The sequence below is a fragment of the Lagopus muta genome, chromosome 9, assembly GCF_023343835.1.
Source record: "Lagopus muta isolate bLagMut1 chromosome 9, bLagMut1 primary, whole genome shotgun sequence".
NCBI classification, from domain to species: Eukaryota; Metazoa; Chordata; class Aves; order Galliformes; family Phasianidae; genus Lagopus; species Lagopus muta.
This window is the reverse complement of record NC_064441.1, coordinates 14,634,051-14,657,618: the sequence shown is the minus strand read 5'-3', so window position 1 is coordinate 14,657,618 and position 23,568 is coordinate 14,634,051. Positions and strand designations below refer to the sequence as shown.

Here is a 23,568-nt window from a genome sequence, read left to right as displayed (position 1 = left end):
GATAACAATACTCCTCTGACTACTTTAAATGCAATCTGAACTTGTCAGATGTTGTTGCACTTGGCAGTGTTTCTCCAATTTGTGTGAAAAACAACTGTTTTGTAGCACATGTGTTGGTTATAATTAACGGTGCATGCTTTATTCCTTGCAAACTATAACATTTAACCTGCAAACTGGTTTTTGAAGCTGCTTTTACAGCATTTAACCATCCCCCATGTTACCTTTTCATTGGGATTCCACAAATTCAAAACAATTGAACAGCTTTTCAATTTCTGTTGCATGGCTGTTTTCTGTGCACTTGAACCTTGGCAAGTTTTAGTAATATACCCTGATTCTGCCAGTAAAACCTGTCTCTGATCTATGTAGCTTTCTCAGCAGGGACATTTGGAATTCTGCTGTGTTAATGAAAGAAAAAGCATTACTAAGTGGTTTTTGTACAAACCAGTGTAAATACATATCATTGCACTGTCTGATTTTACAGAAACTGTTGTAAGGGTATATAGAATGAAAACAGCAATTCAGCTTAGAAACACCTCTTGGTTGGCAAATCAGTTAAGCAGTATAAAATGACATAGTTCACTGAAAACTGCCTTGTGCTCACTTTCAAGAGAGCAATGACCCCTGCAGGGAATCTACTGGGAGCACATGATAGAATTTTTTTTCCCCTATTGGAGACATAGTATGTTCAGTGCAGTTACCACAACAAACTTGCCCAAGTAAAAATGTCTCAAACTGTAGGAGGGATTCTACTACCTAAATTGAGGACATTACATTTAGATGCTACCTATACTGAAGACACCATACAGATTTGCTATAGTTTTTTCTGTGAGGATGGTAACTGTTGGAATCATTGGTACATCTTTTTAGGACTTTGGTTAGCAGAGCAAGGTTTATGAATCTGTGTTTCTCTAAAATTTAAAGATGTGTTTTACATCTGAATATAAACTGTCTGGGCCAAACCACCAGTTAATATTAAACGGTAGTGGGGGTTCTAGGCACTGCTTTTTATTTGTTGGTAAAAGGAAAAATAACCATCTGAAGAATTTATTTTTCTTAGCAGCTCATGATGTTTTGCTTTCTGTGGCCCAGGAGAAGAGGAATGTAGCGTAGGCAGACTCAAGTAGCTTGGTTTAGCTGTACTGGTCTATCATCCTCAGCATTAACCAACACACTGCCTTTTGCTGCAGACCATTGTTTTAAGGGTAAAAGTAGAGGAGGTGCAGTGACCCTTTCCAATTCCTTGTCTGAAAATAGACATCTAAGATTTTAAAACAAATCTTACCTTGGGGTCCAGGGTGACCTATCGGCCCTGGTAATCCTATTGAACCATCATCTCCTCTATGTCCTGCTTCCCCAGGAGGCCCTGGGATTGTAGGACATGAGTCATCTGTTTTTCCTGGTTCACCAGGATCACCTGTTGCATGCAATGTGAAAGTAGATTAAATTACATTAAAATGACAACTACAAAAAATGAGTAATAGCTCCCATGTGAAAAGTCAACATACCTGTTAGTTGTTTTTGCTATTCAAGTGCATACTTTAATATTTTAAAACACTGCGCTACGCTCACTGCTTTTAATTTTAGTCTTTAAAGAACAGCGTTTAACAGCATACCATGGAAAATGTGTTAGCAGGTGTGTGCTAACTGATACATTTCAGATATTTGGTGTGCAGTTTCTGTCTTAATATGGCCCAAACTGATCTGAGTTGAAGTATCAAGTCTACTTAACTTCAGCTCAAACACCTTAGCACATGTAAACGTTTACAGTACTGTGCTTATTCTGTGACTGTAAAACCCTCAACAAGCAGACAAAAGGAAGAGAGCTAACTGTTCTAGCCCACAATCTCCATGTATTGTAGTAATAAAGAACTGACACATTTATGTATTGAAAGTTCCCAGAAGCTATTGGCTATAGCTCCTGGTATTTTGGAACAAAATCAGAGTTCTGTTGGTTTAGACAGATTAGGAGCTCAGTTTCTGTCTATACTAATTCAGTCTAGGACTCAAGGTTTTGGTTAGAAAGTATCTAATGTGACATACCCCTCCAAAACAAAAAGAAAGTACAACTAAAAAAGTGTTAAATAATTTGAAGCAAAGGTATTTTGCGTGTCTAACTGACATCACGGCACAAGGCTTTTTCTCAGTGTACTATTATTATGATACACTTGGAAGCACAAGCTGTTTATGTGAAAAATCTATTAGCACTATGTTGTTGTGGCATTATCTACTATTCCTAGCAGCCAAGCCAAAAAATACTTTCTTATAAGTGTATAATACACCCATACAGAAGGAAATCCTTATGAACAATAACCAACAGTCATCAACTTACCTATGAATCCTGAAGGACGTGAAAAATGGAATGCAGATTTCAGCCATTGCAGTGCAAGTGGAATCAAATTTCAAACATGCAAATAGAGTAAAGAATGGAATGAGAACTGACATCATTTATATGAGGTGACAAATACAGAAGTCTTTTACATAGCTCAAATGAGAAATAATTTAGATTTTTTTTGAGTTTGTTTAAATTGTTTATATACAAGTAAAAATTAGTAAGGTTTTTTTATTTATGAATACAAAGATCACAGTTACAATTGAGTGCCAATGAGGAACAAGACTGTAAGTACCTGTGGGACCTCTAGGACCAGGTTTTCCTTGAAAACCTTGGTCTCCTGGTTGTCCTACAGCACCAGGTGGACCCCGCGAGCCATGGATTCCCATTGGACCTGGAAAGAAAACAGTTGTGCAGATGTGTAGTTGCATTCCAGGGTGAACACATAAATAAGATATCTGGCTGTTTGAGAAATAAAAAATGCTTGAGACAGCTCAACTCTGTTGTCCTGAAAAAAGTAATGCACCCTTTATCTCCCTAGTCTTGTAGTGAACTAAAGTTTGACTTTTGTTCTAGCAGAGATTGGAAGGTAAGTAGGGCTTATTTGTGTGGAGGAAGCAGAATATTTAGAACCTGCTTTCAATCCTGTAAGGATTCTGTTGAGAGCCCTAAACTACTGCTGTGGGAAAGCTGTGAGACACCTAGTTCAGACACATTTGCAGCTAGGTTTCTCTAGACCCCTGTAGACAGAGACAAGGCTTGCTTTATCTTGGAGACTCAGGTTTTAGTTCAGAGTTACAGGTTGGTAGGGGAGTCTTTCAGAAAGTTGCTGGAAATAGTCCATATGAATAGTCCATATGAATCTTTTTCCGCAGCTCTATCTTATCTGTATGTAAAAGGGCAGAGCTAAGAAACTTCCAGTGTACCCTTGGCTACAGCAGACTCTCCAGTGGCAATCCCAAGGCCTCGTATAAGGCTCAGTTGCGCAGAGCTGGCAATAAATACACCTGCTAGTTAAAAACATCTCAGATCCATACCCTTTGGACCTTCTCTTCCTTGATTTCCTGGAAGACCTCTGGCTCCTTGTAGCCCTCGGTGCCCAGGAATGCCTGGTGCCCCTTCAATACCAACATCACCTGGATCTCCTCGCACAAAGATAGTCTCTCCAGCAGGACCAGGATTCCCAGGCTGACCTTCCATAAAATGTAAAAATAAATTCTTAAATACACAAAGCATGAACATTATAAAAATAGTTATGTTCCATTTTTATCTACATTTATTTTTTTTCCACTGGAACATAGGACAATCCTTTTGTGTTTTTGGAAATATTAGCGTTGGTCTTTCTCCAAGGCACTGTAAAGAAAACATAATACAAATAGCTCCCCAAACTGGATTCTGTTCCAACAAAAGGTGGAAAGTTGATACCTGTATTGAGACATTGTTTCTTTTTTCTTTATTATAGTGTCACTTATCCTTCCAGCTCTTTTCCTATTTCAGAGCAGGAGGTAAGGCTTTGTACTAGGTAAAGAATGGGTCAGAAGAACTGAAAAAAGCACTGCTTGAGGACCATGGTCTATAGGAAGAAGTGAGGTGTATAAATCCTTACAAATGAGTTGCCAGTTTTAGCTTTTGCAAGACTGGATTTAGGCTGGAAAGTTTTTCACAATGTATGGCAGGCCTATCAACAATGACTTCTATGCTTTTTCCTAGAAAGAGATGCGAGTAATCTTACTGGTTTGCTTCTGTGGAAATCAAGATAAGTTGTAGCAATAGAACTTCTACAGAGTTACAAAAACACACCAGAAAACTGAAGGCGGAGATCTGTATTCTTGCTCTGGGGATCTGTGCAGTGTTCGCTCCTGTTTGTTCACTGAAGCATTGATTTCTTTGTTCCTCATGTGCTTTTATATCTTTATCCACAGGCAACAAATCAGTGACTCCTAACAGACTAAGAGGCTTTATACATGAATAAATATGAAGTTTTTGGATTTAAGTACCTCTGATGCCATCTAAACCCGGTGGTCCTTGATCACCTGGAAGACCAGGAGGGGCGCTACTGGGAGACGGTCCCCTAGGTCCAATGGGTCCAACAGGTCCTCTTCTACCTACGGGTCACATTAAAGCAATCACACAACAGCAAGGGTTTCTCGTAGGATTACAGAGATAAGTTTCTAACTAAAGGACTGACGATATGTGATATCATGGACATAGCAGTTGTGTATGCTCTTACTTGTGTGTTGAATATATGTGATTGGGAAGACATTTTGCGTCAGAAAATATTTTATCTTCTTGAACTTTTAATGCTTTCTATTTAATCTACTTAACTAAAGAGCACACGTTATATGTGGGCATACTGCCACCAATCAGCTTCTGCTCTTGAGTGCTAATGATGAAAGAAATGATAGAAATGTAAGACAGTAGAGGACTACAAAAATCACTCTGCCTAGGAGCAGGGTAAGTAGTCCAGACTGTACCTACAAAAAATGAGTTCAGCCTTTTTCTAAAAATTTTAGTGAACAAGATAAACTTTCTGGATATAAATCTATTTTTTCATTTGTAATCTGAATTTTTGCAAATTAAGAGCCCTTATGTATGACAGGCAGGAAAAGTTATTTGTTACCATTCCCTGCATAACGCTTCTGTAAACTAGCAGGTGATCTGCATGTGTTGCACTCTGCTGCATTATCTGTTCTAAATAATAATTTGGTTTCTTCTGTCTTGTGTTTTGACTCCAGCCTTCCATTTACTTGAGTGAGCTCTTAAATTATCAAAGTGGTTATGCTGTGGGAGTTATGCTACGGGAGGCCTTGACAATTTCATGTCAAGCAATGTAATATCTTAGAATGAAACTTGTCTTTTTTTTCAACCATTCTGTTCACAAACAGATTGAATTAAGAAAACTGACTGTATTCACTTTATCAGAATTCATATCATTTAGATTTTTTTTGATACCGTGCCAAGAACAAAACTAATGTTTTTCATCATGGAAGCTGGAATGGGGCTGTGGAGATTTTCTAGTCCAACTCCTTCCTCAAAGCAGGGTTGGCTAGAGCAGCTTTCACAGGACTGTGTCCAGCTGGGTTCTGAATGTGTCTTTTGCACAATTTTTTCTTATTTCCATGCAATTCCTACATCACCAAGCTCTTGAATGCTCATAGCAGACTTGTGATACAGTTCCATCTTGCATTTACATTGGAATAGATTTGCTGTATTTCTCTGACTACCAGCTGTACTGCACTCTTTCTTTAGGTACTTTTTTTTCCCCGAGAGGCAGCTCCACCTAGCAGTTTCCTGTCCAAGTCAATCATCTTCTGTTCTCGTTCTTTCCTCTCCGGTAATATAAATGCTCTTAATAAGAATTATTTTAGTGAGATCTCCTTGCATGTATTTGTGTTCGTACTAACCAGGGGAAGAGCTTGCATGAGATTCACTTCAACTCTGCAAAGCGCCACTGAGGAGAAAATCTTTTCTTACCTGGGAATCCTGGGAATCCCCTTTCTCCAGGGGTGCCTGGAATGGAAATACCAGGCCATCCAGGTTCACCTCTCTCTCCTTTTGGTCCAGGTTCTCCTGAGTATCCTGGGCGCCCTGTTTCACTTTGACCTTTATAGGAAAAGAGTTATGTACATAAGGCCTACAGTGACTACAAGTATAGATGTGCAGAACAGAAACACCAGCTGCAGATGTTCCTCTTTGCAAGGATTGCCTAGCACTGCTTTGCTGGTTTTCTCTTGGCCAAGCTGGAATTTTGTTGAATCCAGTCCTTATTCATCTATTTCAAAAAAAGTAGAATTTGCTTTATGGCTCTTCTTCAGGATTTATTTTACATAGCATCATCATTGTTACCTATAATTTGAAATATAAATGGGTTACAGAATCCTAAATTTTAGTTTTCTCTCAGTATAAAGCCGTAAGAGAGTATTTTCTGTTCTATGTGGCTATTTCCATTCTTTACCTGGAGCTCCTGCAGAACCTTTTTGACCCTTTAGTCCATGCAAGCCATCCAGTCCAGGCAGTCCAGGAAGACCTAAAAAGGTATGACAGGAATGAAGGGGTACCACAGCAATTAAAAGTTATGTATTTTTTTTGCTGACGTGTTCTGGACCAAAGCAGAGCATTTCCTGATTTTGATGCCTATTGGCAACTGAAGGGATCACACTTCACCTCAGTGCAGTCATCAGGGAAAGGAAAGAGTGAAAAGCCTGAAAATAAGCACCCATAATAGTTTCACATCAAAGCAATCAGAAAACATACACTTTTATCCTATTTCTATACTGCAGCTAGCAGCATGAAACTCATGTAAACTGGAATTTCTTTACATCTTTCCAAGTATAAGTGCAATTTAACCTAGCTGCATGAAAAAGCAAAAAATTTTACCTGTCTTATTTCATTCTGGTCCTGCAGATTTCACACAGGAAATCATGCTGCTTTGTATCATGCTACTGCAAAAGTTCTGCAAACAGCACAAAGTCTTTGAAAACAATAGAATTTAGACATCTGTAATTAAGGTTTGTGTTGATGTGTGATATCATTCAGCATCTTTGTTGCTATCAGTGTTAACTAGATGAGCAGATCATAAGCTGAGAATTTGTGCTAGTTGAAAGTATTTTTTTCACTACGATCACAGCTTTTTTTGGAAAATTGATAAAAACACAGTAAGTAAAGAATACAAATAGCATCTTAATCTTTTAACTTCGTTATTGACCAAATTTGAGATGTTAATTTCTTGCAGTGGAAGGTAAAAAAATCTCCGTGTTATCAGCATTTTATAGTTCCCTAAGTTGCATATATGAAGTCTCAAATATGAAGATGTACACTTATCAAATACAACCTGCAGACTTGTCTTACAATGCCACGCTGTCTCAACTTCATAAGTATCTGTAGGTGCACTTCACTTAATCTGAGTCAATTCATGGTTCATTGAAAACAGGCACTCATAAACTGTCCAAAAGTTGAAATTTGATTTTGTGCAAACACTGATAAAAGCCAGTCAAGTTATTTGCCTGTTTTATTGTAGAACAGAGTAAAAAAGTCTGATTAAAAGTCCTTTCTCATCCTGATTACTTTAGTATTGTTTCTTGAGAAATAAATGAATGATGTCATAATGCTCTTTTCCAGGCAAAACCAGAATTTGAAACTGTACTACTATTGAAACCCGGAGCTATCACAAATTAGAAAATGCAGAGTGAAATCAATTGTATCCTCAAAGTTTCTAACTTAAAATTGCTGAATACTGCGATCTTTGATGTTTTCTTATTACACTTTGCTTTTTGTTTAAAGCTAAGGAGGTGGGGGAGAAAGTAGGGGGACCCTATCAGCTGGACATTCACCTGAGAAATGAGAGTGCAATATTTAGGTCTGTTAATGTAAGGATGCACCTGGTGATAGGAACCGATTAGACAATGGGTTTCAAAGACTTCAGGCAAGAACAGAATTGGGACGCTTCTCCCTCCAGAGCAGCACAGCCTAGAGCGGATGTCGGTCTTCAAGCAATTGGACAATACTGTTAGAATTCCTGTTAGTTTTCTACTTCTACTGATTCATCTCCCTACAAGTTAGGACTCTCAATTTAGTTTCAGTGGTATTTTTTTTTCTGCAACTCTGAATTATCTTTTTCTGTCTGCTTTTCCCTGTTTGGCCACTTCCTGGCTTAGAGGATGGAGGTTCTGTTTCAGTTCCTGTGTCTGATCCCAGCATGTCCCACAGCACACACATCTGCTGTCTATCCAGAGCACGAATCATAGAATTTATTGCTGTACTGTAGACATACAAATGGAAATATTTTTAAATTTCTAAGACAGTCAAATGTTTCAGGGACAATTCACCACAAGAACAGCATCAGGAATGCCCTTCATCAAATAGTTCACCTGCCAAAAGTGAACATCCTTAGCTCAAATAGGTCACCAGGTTCTTAAACACACCATAAATAATAATCCATAGCTTTGTTCTCAGAACGTTGAATTACTTTTGTTACACTTTAACAAAGGAGGGGGGGAAAAACAACAATAAAACAAGCAAACAGCCAGCAGCAAACACCAGTCTGGAAAAATTTAAGTCCAGAAAGTTTACAAACCTGCAGGACGTGGGTAATGCAATCCATTTATTAGTATGGGATACTACTAATCCCACCTGTAGCACCTTCTGTGCCCTTAATCCGCTCTTTAACTTTTCATGAAATTTTAACTTTCAGTCCTGTCTTCTGTGGCTTGCTTTTATCTTGAGGATGTTCCCATTTTTCAAATTTATGTGAGAACTGTATGCCAATCTGGGGAATTTAATAGCAGTGTTTTAAAGCAATTATGAACTACTAACGCCTTTTGGAACCCAGGCCACCATTTAAAAATTTTTGATCTTTAGCTTTATTCAGTCAGGATTGATGGCTTGGCTTACTTGCTTTCCAGGGAATTTCTGACACCTTTGCCAACAATCCATTATAATATCAGCACTTGTATTTCTAGCTTTTTGGATAGCTATCGTTGCACACTTCTAGGTGCAGCTGAATTGGCTGACCTATGCATGAACCACCACTTCTGCACTTTACAGCCCAAATCAACTTTTACTTGCACAAGTAAATCTGCTCGTGTTCTTCATATTGCTTGCTTTGTAAAGGATTACTCACACAAGGCTTGCCATACTGAACCCTTAACCTGTAAAACTATGGCTGTAATAAAGAAAATGTTGTTATGCTTTGGTAGAAGCCCTTTAACTAAATGTTTTAATCTAAAAGCTCTTCAGGCAGAAGACAATTAATATAAATGAGAGACAATTATACTAACAAGGCTGTGTCCTTAACAGTGAACAGCCAATTAACCGTTTCACTTCTAATACTACCATATTAATAAAAATAGCATATGATCTATGTTTTCTAGTTGAACTGGAATACCTATTTTATTCAGTTTTCATTACTGAGTATAATTTCAAAGCTGTTTTTGACTTTAATGGCAACATATGGGATTCTAAGGCAGGCAACTTGGTGTCTAATTAATTTCTATTCGGAACCAAACTTTTCCCTCTGCAGCATGTGTTTATTTATGTTTCCTTTGCAGGACTTGGGATAACTTCTGTACAACAGAAAAGCATCTGAGCTCTTATGGCCAGAAGAGTCCATCCATTGCTAAGAAGTTTCCAGTGGTACAGCTTTTTTCTCTCAATTTAGATATCCCCGTGATTGCAGATTTTTGCCTTATGGAAAATATGGTTTGCAGCAATTAAATGCTCCTTTGCAGATTAAACACCAGCAAGAAATCTGTCACAACAGTTTAGATCAGCTCTGCTTGCTTCTGCAAACAATCAGAAATGTCCATTTTTCACTTAATTTTCCAGTATTTTGAAGGAAACCTTCTCAATATCATCTTAGTCTAAATTTGTAGTGAATCTGTTTAGCCATTTATCAGTCTCATGTTATTTTTGCATATCTGTATAAGCATCACTTATGTTCCTCTTGCTCTGGTTATGAACTAAACTATTACAGAGTGCAGAGAATGTGCAAAGTTGATTATCTTTCTTTATAATGTATTACTGTAATTTATAATTTCAATATTAATATTTACTATCCTCAGTATACATAGAATTTGGGGAAACCTTTCCTATGTAAAATCCACAAAAAAAAAAAAAATCAACAACAGTTTTTAGTAAATTAAAAGAAAACCAAATTATCTTATGATTACAATTTGATGTGGACAGAACTGCCCCCAGCAGTTTGCTGTTTTTGTTAGAGTAACAGTGGCACTCCATGGTGAAAAGGTAGAACACAACTGAAGCAAAAGTGGAACACCTGAACTACTGCAAACTCCTTTTTCTTTCCTTAACTCCCACTATCGGTTTTATCAGTAGAGCCAGAATCTGTTTCTACTTTCTTACTTACTCATTTTAATTTTCAGTCCAATTTTGTGAGGCTACATCTGTTATTTTTTTTAAAGGTCCCCAAAGCTGGCTTAATTTTTTTAGTTGTTTGGGGAAATACAGAACCAAAACATGCTTGTGTTAGACCTTTTCCATTTTCGGTGCTAAAAGAGTAGCAATATATGATGCTGTCCTTTAACCAATAGAACTGTTCTGTATGCTATTTACCTTTTCTACCTTGTGATCCAGTTAATCCTTGAAGCCCTGGAGATCCCAAAATTCCATGTTGCCCTTTTTCTCCTGGTTCTCCTGGCAATCCTGGTGGACCTGTAGCTCCTGTAAAAAAAAATATATATATATATATATATATAATATTGATATATAATATGTATGGATCTTGCTCTCAGGCTCTGAGCAAACTCTACTGGCACTGTCCAGACATACTGAAAGAGGCTTTCATACCACCTACAGCTTCCTCCACAGAGCTGCCTCTTCAGCTGTGCTTTCTTGATCCCTACCTCTTTTGAGCCATTACATCATGCCAGTTTTTTTTTTAAACATTGGCTTTACCTGGAAATCCAGGTATTCCTGGGTGTCCAGGCTCACCCTTGGATCCTGGTCTTCCAGGCTGCCCTTGGATACCTGGTGAACCTTTCTCACCTGGGAATCCACAGAATCCTTAAAAAACAAAATAAAATAATAATAAAATCTTGAAGTCTCATGTGTCAAGTTACCCAATTCTTCATCTTGTGGTATGTTAAAAAGATGTAAACGTTTGGTAAGATTTTCCTGGAATAGAAAAGCATTTTCTCCTGTTGTATAAGATCGTTGCATCTATTTAGCAGCAATAAGTTATGCAACTCTCTCTGATATCTGAAAGAGTAGAACTGGTGAGTGAGAAGCAGACAAGTATTCAGGAAGGTTTCAGGATATTTACCAGTGCTGTACTAGGCCATACCAGATTATACCTCTCATGTTTGTGATAGCTGTGTTACACATTGTGCTTCTCCATTCCCTGGGCTTATAACTGTGGAAAAGCTCGGTTTGTTGAAAGAAGGGCTCCCTCTCCACTAACAAAGCTTATAGAAAGTTTATCATGTTCAACTTTTTTTTTTCTTAACTAGAAAGAAGTTACCTGGTAATCCTGGATCTCCAGGAGACCCTTTTTGACCTTGTGGACCAAGCAGAAGAGTTGGGTCACCTCTCTTTCCTGTTAAGGTACAGTGACTTTCATGTAGTACAAATACCATTTTCATCCATGAAAACAAAGCTGAACAGTTTTGTAAAGTCAGATCATTTACTCATATATTATGTATATGTTATTATTAGTTATGATTATTAGTTATAACTATAAAAGGGAATGAGAGAACACAATGAAAAATGCTTTGGCAAATGGAAATTATCTGACAGCTCAGCCTATCTTGAAGTACAAACTCATTTGTATTTGGTAATTGCTGCCAATGTTCATGTGAATTTCCCACTATGGGAAAGGGGAAAAAAAAAGAGAACTTTTCCAATACTGACAGCATATACTGAATATGAAAGATATTTCCCTATAATACTTTATTAAAAACAAAGAGCTCCTTACATATGCTTGTGCAGATTTGCATAATCAATGCAGCATGAGTCCATTTATTCAGTAAACGCCATTTTGTGGGCTCTGCAAGCTAGCACAACTTCTTCTGTGGTGAAATTCCCATTTAGCACAGTGCTATCCTAGCAATTCTGTAATATGTGTACAGATTGTTCTTTTTTGGGGGGAGGGAGGGGAGAAATGAGTGATATAAAAGTACTTGTGAATCCCTCTGTACTATTTTAAAAAACTACATATTTGTCTAATAACATAAATGCAATTTGTCTTATTTGATTTGACTAGTATTAAAGATGCATGTATGTTTTCATTTGTTTTTTTTTTATGGACTTTTGAAACTCTGTGAAACTTCACATAGATTTATCTTCTGAATTAATGAACTATCTTACAATGAACAAGCTGTTAAAGAAGTATCGTGTTGAAATGCAAGTTTTGCCTTTCAGGCATGTCAGACTTCTCTCTAATTATATTTATGTTTGAATTATGTTCATTTCTGTCTTCTATTCCTGTGTCTAGTAACTCCTTTCCATATATCAAAGCATATATATCATAACAAAATGTTTTTTTTTCAAAAGCATATTTATATCAGCTCATTACCTTTAGGTCCTTTGGGGCCTGTCAGTCCTGGGTTTCCAGGCATTCCTGGTAAGCCAACATCACCCTGAATTTTATTTTTTTTTTAAGAGCAAACAACAAAAAAAAATGTTTGATGGTTTGATGTATGATACATGTAATAAGAATGATCTGTAAGAACATTTAGTTCTTTTACTCTGGTAAACAGATTGGGAATCAACATGAACAACAAAACTGTATCTTAAACTCAACAGAAAAGCATGCTGTCTTCATTACATGTCTAACACTGACTATTAACACTTCCAAAAAACTCTATATTAGAATTACTAACAATTTTGAAATTGTTAATGCTAATGCTTGGCTTTGCTTTAACATCTTAAATTCCCCACAGGTTGTTTGAGTAATTTAATTTAAAAGGTTCTGCAATGGTGTACTAAGTATTATTGTAATTTACCCCCAATTCACTACAAACATTAACCAGAAATCTGTTGTGATGTAACAATCAAAATATAAGGATTTCTTTCTTTTTCCTTTTAAACAATCAGCAAAACAGATTCTCTCTTCAAAGAAACATAATAAAGGGCAAGACAAGCAAAGATATGAACTTGCTTTTTGGTACAAGGACAAGTACAATATGAGTATCCACTGTCGTATTTCTTGGAGTTGGGAGAGATACACTTAAAGTCCAGGACTGTCACTTCACTGTCACAGGACCAGTCACTGTCACTTCAATTTACCTGGTCACCTGGTAGTCCTTTGAAACCTGTAATTCCTTTAGAGCCCTTTGGTCCTGGGAAACCACGTGATCCCGGAAATCCCATCAGTCCAATGTCACCATGGTCACCTGGAAGTCCTGGGGCACCACTGTTCCCTGGAAATCCTGGGGCACCTCTGAAACCTGTATTTCCTTTTTCACCTGAAGTTAATTGTAGGATAACAATGACAAATATAGTCAAACCGTATTTTGAATATGGCTATGCTTTCACACTTTGTATATTGCCTTAGTAAGTGCTCAAAGAAACTAGCCTGCTAGGGTCAGAATCTATAAAAACAGTAAGGTAGCTAGATACTGCTGCAACTATAAATCCAAACCTATGAAAAACATCAGTCATTTATGTCATGTACAATGTATGTTTGTGTGCACAGCTTTATTTTATGAACTTACCTCTTTCACCTCTAAATCCATTTTCACCAGGAAACCCTGGCTCCCCCTTTTGTCCTTTCTCAAGGCGAATGTTAATGCTGCCACCATCTCCTGGAAGCCCTCTTTCACCTTTGAACCAAACATACGTAACGTAAGTAAATCCTTTTGTGTTACAGGACCTAAAGATTAATTTTAGCAAAGTCTTCTCTACTGATGAAAGCCTTTGAATACTAATGCAGACTCCAGTTATTTCAGAAGGCTCAATGCTAACACAGCTAATTTTCTTTTGCTTGTTTTTTAGTTAAATCAGTAGTAATATAGCTCATGATAAATCAGAATTATTCCCTACTTGTCTGAAATAAGGAAGATGGCAAATATATGTCTGCTTTACAATGTACTGTCTGTGACCAAGTACACTTTAGAGACTGCTGTTCTTTCTCCTGTATTAATATGCAAATGATATGACAAAATTTGAAAAATCTAAAGTTTCACATATGTACAGGAGAAAATTCAAGGCTTGTTTATGTGAATTATCTTTATGTATCATTTGATTTACTGCTGTAAATGGATCTTTGACATTAATTTTTATCCAGTCAGTTTTCATGCATACATAAGGGAAAAAAGTGGATTTAGTGTCCCTGAGAACAAGTTAAAAAAACACTTATGAAAACAGAAAATATAAACCTATACCAAACGTGGTCTTAACAAATACTGGTCATAGTACTAACAAAATTATAGAGCGAAGCAGATTTGTACAAACCTTTCACTCCCATATCCCCACATTCTCCACTAGGCCCAGGTGGACCCATACTTCCTTCTTCCCCTTTTACACCAGGGATTCCCATTGGGCCTTGTGTTCCTGGGAGTCCAGGGAATCCTTGGGGTCCTTGAATCCCTTTGCTTCCTGGTAATATTAAATGCTTTATTTACATACTCAGTCTGCTATATCGTTGCCATCACATTCTAAGGAAAATTATAAAGCAAAAGGCAGGAGGTTTACAAGGATTCCTTAGGAAATCAGCAAAGCTAGAGAGACAATAATTGTGCCAAGATTAAACTTCTAGATTCTAGATTGCCTTGGAACAAACATTCCCCTCCCCAGCCACCATCTCCTTACTTAGCATACTTAGTATGCTTACTACTAGAGAAGCTAACCTTCAAGATACCTGATACTGCAAGTTGGACTACTTATGTATTTTTTCCTTTTCTTTTAATATTCTGCGACATCTAGCCTTATTTTAAATCTAATTTTACCTTGTAATCTGCACTTGTCTAACTAGGTTAGTCTTGCTTTAGTGCACTTAGAATTCTAGACTGAGTATTTTTCTGTGAATGGTAAACAACATTTTGCTCTAAAATGAATGTAAATTTGTTATTTTCATACCAAAGTAGTTTTCAGGGTTTTTTTGTGTTTTTTTGGCACAATTTCTCACATTTTCAGAAGGACTAGACATAATGTGAAACTGTTTATTCACTCACTTATGAGAATATGTTCTAAATACAGAATACAGTCCCAGACTGCATCAGTAAAGGAGATAGTCTGCATGCAATAAAAACATTGTTCTCATTATGATATATTTAGCAACAAACTATAAAAAATAGCAAATTATACACCAAAATATGTCAGTGTTGTTTAACAAACAAGGTTCCACAATGCATCAAAGTGTATCTTTCTACTCCTTTGTTTTTATTTTAATAGAAAGAACAAAAGATGCTATTATTACTGCCTCTACCTTGCTGCAGGATCTTATTCTAGAAGCTGGAAAGAGGATGCAAAGTGTGTCATATCTTTGAAAGCCGTTGAGATAGCTTCCAAAACAAGAAATGTTATGGATGAAGTGATGTGCAGGACGTTTAACATACCTGTTTGACCTGGGAAGCCAGGCTGTCCGTTATTGCCTGGAAGTCCTGGAAGTCCTCGGGACCCTGGAGGACCTGGGGGGCCCTGTGAGCCAGGAGAGCCCTTGAGACCTTTGATTCCAGGTGGCCCAGCTAGACCCCTGTCTCCCTTCTGACCTTTATAGCCTGGTAAGCCTGTAAATAAAATATTTACTTTATAAGCATAAATGCGGGGAAAGAATTCAGCAATTGTATTTTAAAAGTATAACTGGAGTATAAATTTGAAATAATCAAACATGGCAAAATAACTTAGAAACTTCGCCACCATGCTGGAGTCCTGCCTCTGCCTGAATTTTCATCTGGAATGTTTTGTTTTCTTATACTTCTTAAGTAAGAGACATAGAGCTAGAAGCTCCCTGCAATAAATCTCAACTTTTTGAGAATTTTGAGTATTTTGAGAATGCCAAGATCCCTAAGTACTTTTGACACACGTTTACTAGCTCACCTTAGCTAGCACTTCAGCTTAAGAGTGAAGAAGATAATTTTATCTCAGCAATGCCAGGAGCTCAGCTAAGCTACTCAGGACAGAAGAGAATAAAAGACAATTAACTTTTCTGTTTATTATTTGACAGTGAACACATTAATATTTGGCCAGTTAAGGTATTTAATAAAGTAAAAAGTTGAAAGTATTTATGAGAAAGAAAGCAAAGTTGTGAAAAATCTGAGATGAATATTATACACTCCTTGAATTACAGGAAATGTACAAAATAATGTACACAGCCACTAATGAGCAGCTGTCACGGAAGTATTTGTCATGCTAGTGACAAAAATCATGTGGTTAAATCCACTAGAAAAGATGTGCAAAGCTTACAAAAGTGAGGCAACCTGATGAATGTCAAATACCTTGAGAACCTGGCACGCCTATGGCACCTCTGAGTCCAGGTGGCCCTGGTAATCTTGTGTCACATGGTGGACCAGGGGTGCCTGGACAGCCTGGTGCTCCTGTATCACCTTCTGGGCCCCTAAAACCTTTAGCACCCGGAAATCCTGGGGTCCCAGGTTGCCCTGGAAACAAAAAGAAACCAACAAAAACCACTGTAAAGTCTTTCAATTCCATTACTTGTTATCCATAATAATTTCTACTTCAATTTTGAAATACTATGTTGTTACTGGAATCACTTATCCTACAGCTTTTGCACAGTTTGTGTAAATGGATGTTTATCTGCAATTTAGAATCGGCTGCTGCAGAGCACTTCTTTCTTTAAGAAAAACACAAAGTCAGCTCTCACCTACAGGTGAGTAGGGTCTTTATGTTGCAAAAGCTATCTGTCTGATGTGTAGAGTAGAATGAGGGGAGCTTACTGGCATGCAGCAGCAACATGGTTCTACTGGTGTTCCCTGCATGGAAAAAATGTGTTACTGAGGGCCAGGCAAAAAGGGGGACCTATAAAAGCAAACAGGAACATCTGCTATAAAGTAGGAAGGCTGTGGCACTGTGGAGACACTTGCAGCAGCAAGCAAAACTGGATACTGAGGATTATTTTGGGCAAAGTTGTTCATCTTTCTCTTTCTCTCTCTCTCTCCTTGAGTGTTCTCGCATCTTTAGCCCATCTTTTCTGATTTAAGAAAGCAAACTGAGGCAGGGTCTATCTTTGTGTCTGTGGAGCACAGCAGGAAACTCTAAGCATGGATGGCCCATAGCCAGCAAGTGACAGTAATAACAACTGGAAGCTGCAGTGTTACTGTGCAAACCAGGGAAAAGACATTTTCCTTCCCCTGCAGTTCAGATTTTCTCAGTGGCTGATCAACCTTACCTGTGAAAAAGTAAAAATATGGTGTACCCTTCATGGTCACCATTATGGATGCAGCTAAGAATAAGGTTATCAGTGCTGATCTTACACAGACTTTTATATTTGAATACATGGAAATGCTTCAGAAAAACTGTTTCATACCTTGAAGCCCAGGAATGCCTGGGTCACCCCTTGCTCCTTGTGCACCAGGTGGTCCTGGCAGTCCCCTGTTGCCTGGGATTCCTGGAGGGCCATATGTAGTATCACCTGGAACACCCTTCTGGCCATCTATGCCAGGTGGACCTGGAGCACCATTTTTACCATCAATGGTAGGTCCTCTTTCACCTTCTTCACCAGGATCACCAGCTGTGCCTCGGAAGCCTGTTGGTATGATTTTTAAATTCAGATAGGGCATAAGTAGTATATTTTTTTCTTCTAACACTCTGGAATATTATAAATCGTATTTAACCAGAATTACATTATCACTTTAGAAGGAAAAGTAATATTATATAGTAATTTTCAGATTTCTCATTTACTGCTAATAATACGTGAGAGATGGTGGAAGTAAGTATTCTTGTGGGAAGGGACAATGCTTTTCTCCAGGGCAGCATCTCTTTTGTGTACTGTCATTCTTATCAAGATCAATTCCTTTGCTGTAAGGGCACCAGTTAGTCTCAGTTTTCTATGAAAATTTATATATGCCAAATTCATTTCCTCCCTGTACATTGAATATTAGGTTGCTGCAGTACTTGCTGGAGGAAAGGGTGAACATTGGTAAATATTCCTCTTCTATTAGCTTTAGTTGAAATATACTTCTGTTTTACACAGTAGCTACTTTACCCTGTCTGTATGTATTACAGCTTGACCAACAGGTGTCCTTAACTGAGAAAAGTAAATTCACCTTCTGGTCCAGGAATTCCTGCTCCTGGCCTGCCTTGCTGGCCTTTTGGCCCATCAAACCCATTTTGTCCAGGAAGACCAGGGAGTCCTTTTAAGCCCTTTGGCCCTGGAAACAGGAAGAAAAGGTGTAAAAATCCAATAGAGCTCTAAAATTTGTAATGTAAGAGAACAGAATTTTGTCTCTATCTCATACTAAAATATGTACTTGGAAAACAAGCTGACTCAAATTTTTCAAGCAAGAGTTGCCAACCAAATCACAAACAAATCTATGGCTTCTGTTTTTCCAAATGGGTTTGTACCCTATAACATTAACAGCAGACTTCAAATCACCTGAGTAACGTGTGGAAAAAAAGTCTAAAATATTTTAATACTACAGGGCATCAACCTATTGAGCTACAATTGTCAATGCAAATTCTTGTGTGCTATACACTTCTTCTGGAATGGAACAGTTGAACTCAATACGCTAATCTTTGTTGTTTTGTATCATTCCATACGTGCAATTCGTTACCATTCACAGTACTTGTGTCAGGGAGTTGCATAATACCATGCTGAAGTGACAGCTTGAAAATCCAGTATCCCTGTTAGTTTTGATCATGATGTTCTGTGGTGTCTCAAATGCTTTAGAGTTGTCAAAAGCAACGTTTGGCCAATTCCTGGATGAGTTATTTGAATTTAAGTTGAACAAGGAAAGTAGTAAGTATTCAGATTTTAGGCTTCAAGTGTTCTGAACTATGTTATCTTAGAAATTACATTCTTGAAGCATATTTTTGCCTGGTATACATTTTTATCCTGTTATCCAGATGTGGATATTCCAGGTCCTATTGCATCTAGCCTTTGTTTATTTAAGTCTGTCTCACGTCTTTTAAGTGCAGCAGGACAGTCTCATGGTACCTTCATTTAGTCACTCCTATGAAAACATTCTGGATACCTTTTGATCATGGAAACTGGAGCTTTCCAGCCCTTGGTTGTAATAGATAACTATATACCTGTACATTTGCAGTTTTACATTTTGAGATACGTATCTGCTGAAAAACTAGAGTCCTTAGTGTATTTTCGTAGGATAGCTTCTTTTTTTTTTTTAATTACAAACTCCTTTTTTAATTAAAAACTCACTTTCAACTTAAAATAAAATTTCTTCATCTGTAAACATACCTTGAACACCTTTAAAACCAGGGGGACCTGGGTTTCCAGGGTAGGGTGATGTAATACACACAGTGTCACCTGAAGCAAAAAGGAGAAAGAAAATGGCCTATTTGATTTTAAAATAAATGTAGTCTGGACATTTACAAAAACATTTCTGTGGTACAAACTAAGTGAGCAAAGGTAAAGAGACAGTTTTTTTTTTACGTACATCATTACTGCCATATTATTAAGGTATGATGAAGAATGCATTTCTCTTGCCAATTATTTTGTATAGAATATTGTTAACGATTGTAATCATTACAATACAGTTGTATTCTGTAGACAGATTTTTGTTTTTCTCTTTTGTAGTGTCGGAAAGTTTTCTTTACAGTAGCCTCTACTGTAAGAAAGAAATTATATTTTCATCTCAATTCTGTGTACATTTTTGATTTATACATATTGATATCAGTGAAGATTTCTTTGGTAGGGAACACACAAACAGAAAGACTGTGTCTCAAGTATGAGTTGTCTTTTCTGTTCCTTTAGTGAGAACCACGGCCCTATAAATCCTTATAAATAGGAGTATTCTCCACTCCAGAAAGTAATTCCTCTGGTGGTGTACAAGTAGCACACTGCAGGCCCCTTTAGATTCATATTCTTACCAGTACTTGGCTCTTAAGTGCTGACAGTATGTGACCACTGAGCTTACCAAAACATTTAGCTGTAAATGACTAACACTATGTATGTTTCTGATCTGCATCTGAAACTGTAATGGATGGTACCAAACATGTATTTAGTTTTTAGTTCTTAATGTAAATATTTAAAGTTACCTTTCTGACCCTTTGGACCAGGCAGCCCAATGTTACCATCATCACCAAAGTCTCCAGGGGTACCTCTGACTCCTGGAGGGCCAGGAAACCCCAAACCAGGCAATCCCATTGGTCCTTTTGCTCCAGGGAGTCCTGGAACTCCAGGAAATCCTTTATCACCTGGTACTGGTACTCCAGAATCACCCTAAAAGAAAACAGCTGTTGACAAGAAATAGCATGGCCTAACTCCTTTCCTCTCTTTGATTATCGAAAGCCACAGTAGAAAATTATCTGCAGGAAACACTGTTCTAGTCAAGAAACGACATTATTAGTTTAAATAATGAAAAACAACAGGAACAGAAGGTAGACTTATTTTTCCTAATCCCATGATATTGATCCAGTATATGCATTAGATATATCCAGAAGCAACAAAATAAGCAATAGTACTTAGAAAAGAAATTTCTTCAATGATACTATTATTTTTAATCTAGGCTAACAGAAAATGATAAAAATGATTAATCTGCTATGAATTTGGAGTAAGATTAATTAAGAGAGAGTCCTTTCTTAAGACAAAATGTTAATCTGTGTAGAAAAAAATCCTGAGAAAGTAAAACATACCTCAGCTCCTTTTTCCCCAGGCAATCCTAAATCCCCATCTCTGCCATCGTTACCTTTTTGGCCTGGAAATCCTGGAACCCCAGTAGGACCTCTTTCACCTTTTATTCCTTAAAATAAATTTAAAAAGGAAGTACAGTATATACAATGTGTTTTCCTTTTTATTATCTGCTTAGGTAAATACTGGGTAACCATTCATTCTATCCAGCTCTGTGTGATACTTTTCACTTCTTGAATTGAGATTTCCCGAGTGTGGTAATTTGGGCTTAGGAAGGCAGCAGGTAGTTGGATACCGCATGAAACAAATTTGTTTCTCTAAAGATGTGTTTACAGGCATCACTAGAACATGCTTCTGTGCATATTATGTACAGACTGAAAAACCTGTACTATTTGAAATCAGTTTTATCCTTGATTTCAGTCAATTCAGGATATAGTAATGCTATACGATGCAGAATAATTGTACCAATGTTTCTGAAAAGTCTTCATTGTTTTCTTACTTTTTGCCCTAGATTTCTCTTTTACTGACATCTATGAAAATGCAATTTTTGAATAAAAGACAATAAAACCATTCTAACCCAAGAATTAATTTTGCTACATCAAGATATTCTTTATAAGTAAACAGCAAATGTTTTGCCCTGCTCCAATGTCTGTAAATAAAGACAGACCATCCTTAGCTAAACTAACCTTCTCAAACAATAAGATGGATGTCGTCTTTTCTGAATAATTACTGTAGCATTTGTAACTAAGCTTTATCATCAGATTACTGTAATTTGTTTTTCTGTCTTTTCCGGTATTGCAGATCGTACCGTAACTGGGGAGAGTTTTTGATCTGTTTAATTACAATAATTTTGGTTGTGCTAGCATATTGCTTGTTTTCATGTTTTTCCTGAGAATTTCTGGCTGCTTAAGTGGAAATAACAGTAGGAATGCTGACACGTGATTCTTTAGGAGGTGACTTTTATATAACAGTATTTCTTCTTACTTTCACAATAATTGTATTCTGCTTGGTTTTTGCTATATAGGCCTCTGCAAGACCTTGATTAGAAATCACAGGACATTGAAAAAGCATGAGTGTAACAAGTTTTTAAATTAATAACAACCTGTTTTTTGGCTCAAATATAAAGTAAAATGTGTAAAAAATTTGTGCTGACCTTGTGTTGAGTAAGAAGAAAACAAAAGAGTTTTTATCAGGAAAGCAGTCTGGATATACATGACCTCTAGGCCTCCATAACTTGCCAAATTAATGACTTGAAGATTAGATGAATATGTTTGTCTTGGTCTACTGCCTAAGTACTGTATAGGAAATAAAAAGGCTAATGATAAAATATGTATTTACCTTTTATTGAAACTCTTCCTTGGTCACCCTTCTCTCCTTTTTCACCATGTTGTCCTCCAGGACCAGGTGTCCCCTTACCAATGACGATCCAGATCCCAAGAAAGAAAAGAAAAAAAGAAAAAAGAAGGAAAGTTGTAAGTTAATCTCCAGAAAAGAAGTAATAAAGGCATTGAAGGGAAATCAGATATGTCTCTTGTTCTTGCATTGTTTCTGCCCCTAAAAAGGCCAATTAACATAACATACCAATAAAAAACAAACTGTTGTATCTTTTTTGATATCAATAAAGAGGTACGTGAATGATGCTTGGCTTTTCATTCAGCCTGACTGCCAAATGCATGGAGATACACCTATGAAGGTAAGTACTGACAGCCCATGTTTCATTCAGCTGTGAACATAAATGTGAGAATATTAAAATGCAAACAGTTCACAGACTCTTCCTATTGCAGACTTTGTCCCATGATTCATCAAGTCTACAGAGGAAGGGAATCTCTCAAGAATGTTGTGACTGCTGGATAAGGTTACCTTCCCAGAATTGAATGCAGTAAGTGATTTTCTTTTTCTTCTTTTTTTTTTTTTTTTTTTTTTTTTTTTTTTTTTTAAATTAAGTGAAAGCCCAGAAAGCTGTCAGTATAACATTTTATCTGCATCTAGTTTAATACCTGCTATCTTTTAACACTCTATGACTTGATAGATTAAGAGATGGAAAAAAAAAATGCTTTTCTGTATTTTTACTCTAATTTGTGCTCTCAGTTCTCCAATCTGGTTTGCACATTTGGTAACATGAAAAACTGATGTTATATCCTGACGCCAAATAATTCTAGTACACAAAAGCTTTGTCACTAAAAAATCCGTTCAGTTTCCTTTCATGAGGAACTTGAAATTGTTATATTGCAAGGAAGCTATTCAAACAAACTAGAAGTCTTTATTTTGAGGATTATTATAATTTCTCTTTCTAAGGACTGAACAAAATGAAAGGCAAAATGTTGATTCCACTTTAGCTTAATTGCTAAGAAGCATGTCACAAAGAGACAAGGTTTGCCTACAGTGGCTGATCCAAGTGGGAAACAAACTTCAGCTGAGCATTGACTGAAAATAGGAGATTGGAAAGTAATACAGAACAATGAAGGGATAAACACAACAAAAAAATAGCACTGCCTTTCATACTTCATGGGAGTGAAAGACTATATTTTTTTCAGGCCACTGCATGAAATAAATTAAGCACAGCAAGTTAAGCATTTCAATTAATTTCTAAAAAAAGAAAAGGAACAAAGAAAATGACTTGAAATGCTTGAATAAAAGCTCACATATGTTGATATAAAATACATCTTAGCCTGATGACATCGTGCAATTTTGTCCTGATAAAATTTTGCTGGAAACACTTTCATTTAAAATAACTGAGAAAATCATCTTCAGTCAACTGATGCATCCGTATGAAAAAAAACCAAACAAACAATGGGTGTTTACAACTAAAACAAATCAACATAATAATACTTGAACACACACCATCTTTATTAAGCCTCCTGATGACACTGTCTACACAGAATTGAGTTCTGTCCCTCAGTATGTAACTCCTCCCACTGCTACAAGGTAAATCAGATAAAAACTAATAAAATGTATCCTCCTCCAAGACTGAATATAGCAAAAGTAAATAAAACTTTTTCATTGCTTTCCAGGCCAG

At 37.0% G+C, this 23,568-nt stretch overlaps 1 protein-coding gene across 3 annotated transcripts in view; it reads right to left on the bottom strand.

Annotated features, from left to right (window-relative positions):
- COL4A4 (collagen type IV alpha 4 chain) overlaps positions 1 to 23,568 on the bottom strand; it is a 65,911-nt gene that overhangs the window by 6,725 nt on the left and 35,618 nt on the right. For all 3 annotated transcript variants that reach the window (XM_048955492.1, XM_048955493.1, XM_048955494.1), the window contains exons 23-44: positions 21,891 to 21,963; positions 20,558 to 20,664; positions 19,961 to 20,144; positions 19,161 to 19,229; positions 18,010 to 18,114; positions 17,271 to 17,489; positions 16,222 to 16,383; positions 15,343 to 15,513; positions 14,240 to 14,383; positions 13,501 to 13,608; positions 13,073 to 13,251; positions 12,360 to 12,423; positions 11,307 to 11,381; positions 10,742 to 10,849; positions 10,400 to 10,507; positions 6,285 to 6,356; positions 5,804 to 5,932; positions 4,327 to 4,434; positions 3,367 to 3,522; positions 2,625 to 2,723; positions 2,330 to 2,338; positions 1,283 to 1,414 (exon numbers count right to left, since the gene is read on the bottom strand). In XM_048955492.1, coding sequence (XP_048811449.1) covers positions 1,283 to 1,414; positions 2,330 to 2,338; positions 2,625 to 2,723; positions 3,367 to 3,522; positions 4,327 to 4,434; positions 5,804 to 5,932; positions 6,285 to 6,356; positions 10,400 to 10,507; positions 10,742 to 10,849; positions 11,307 to 11,381; positions 12,360 to 12,423; positions 13,073 to 13,251; positions 13,501 to 13,608; positions 14,240 to 14,383; positions 15,343 to 15,513; positions 16,222 to 16,383; positions 17,271 to 17,489; positions 18,010 to 18,114; positions 19,161 to 19,229; positions 19,961 to 20,144; positions 20,558 to 20,664; positions 21,891 to 21,963 — 2,581 coding nt within the window. The remainder of the gene's footprint in view (positions 1 to 1,282; positions 1,415 to 2,329; positions 2,339 to 2,624; positions 2,724 to 3,366; positions 3,523 to 4,326; positions 4,435 to 5,803; positions 5,933 to 6,284; positions 6,357 to 10,399; positions 10,508 to 10,741; positions 10,850 to 11,306; positions 11,382 to 12,359; positions 12,424 to 13,072; positions 13,252 to 13,500; positions 13,609 to 14,239; positions 14,384 to 15,342; positions 15,514 to 16,221; positions 16,384 to 17,270; positions 17,490 to 18,009; positions 18,115 to 19,160; positions 19,230 to 19,960; positions 20,145 to 20,557; positions 20,665 to 21,890; positions 21,964 to 23,568) is intronic.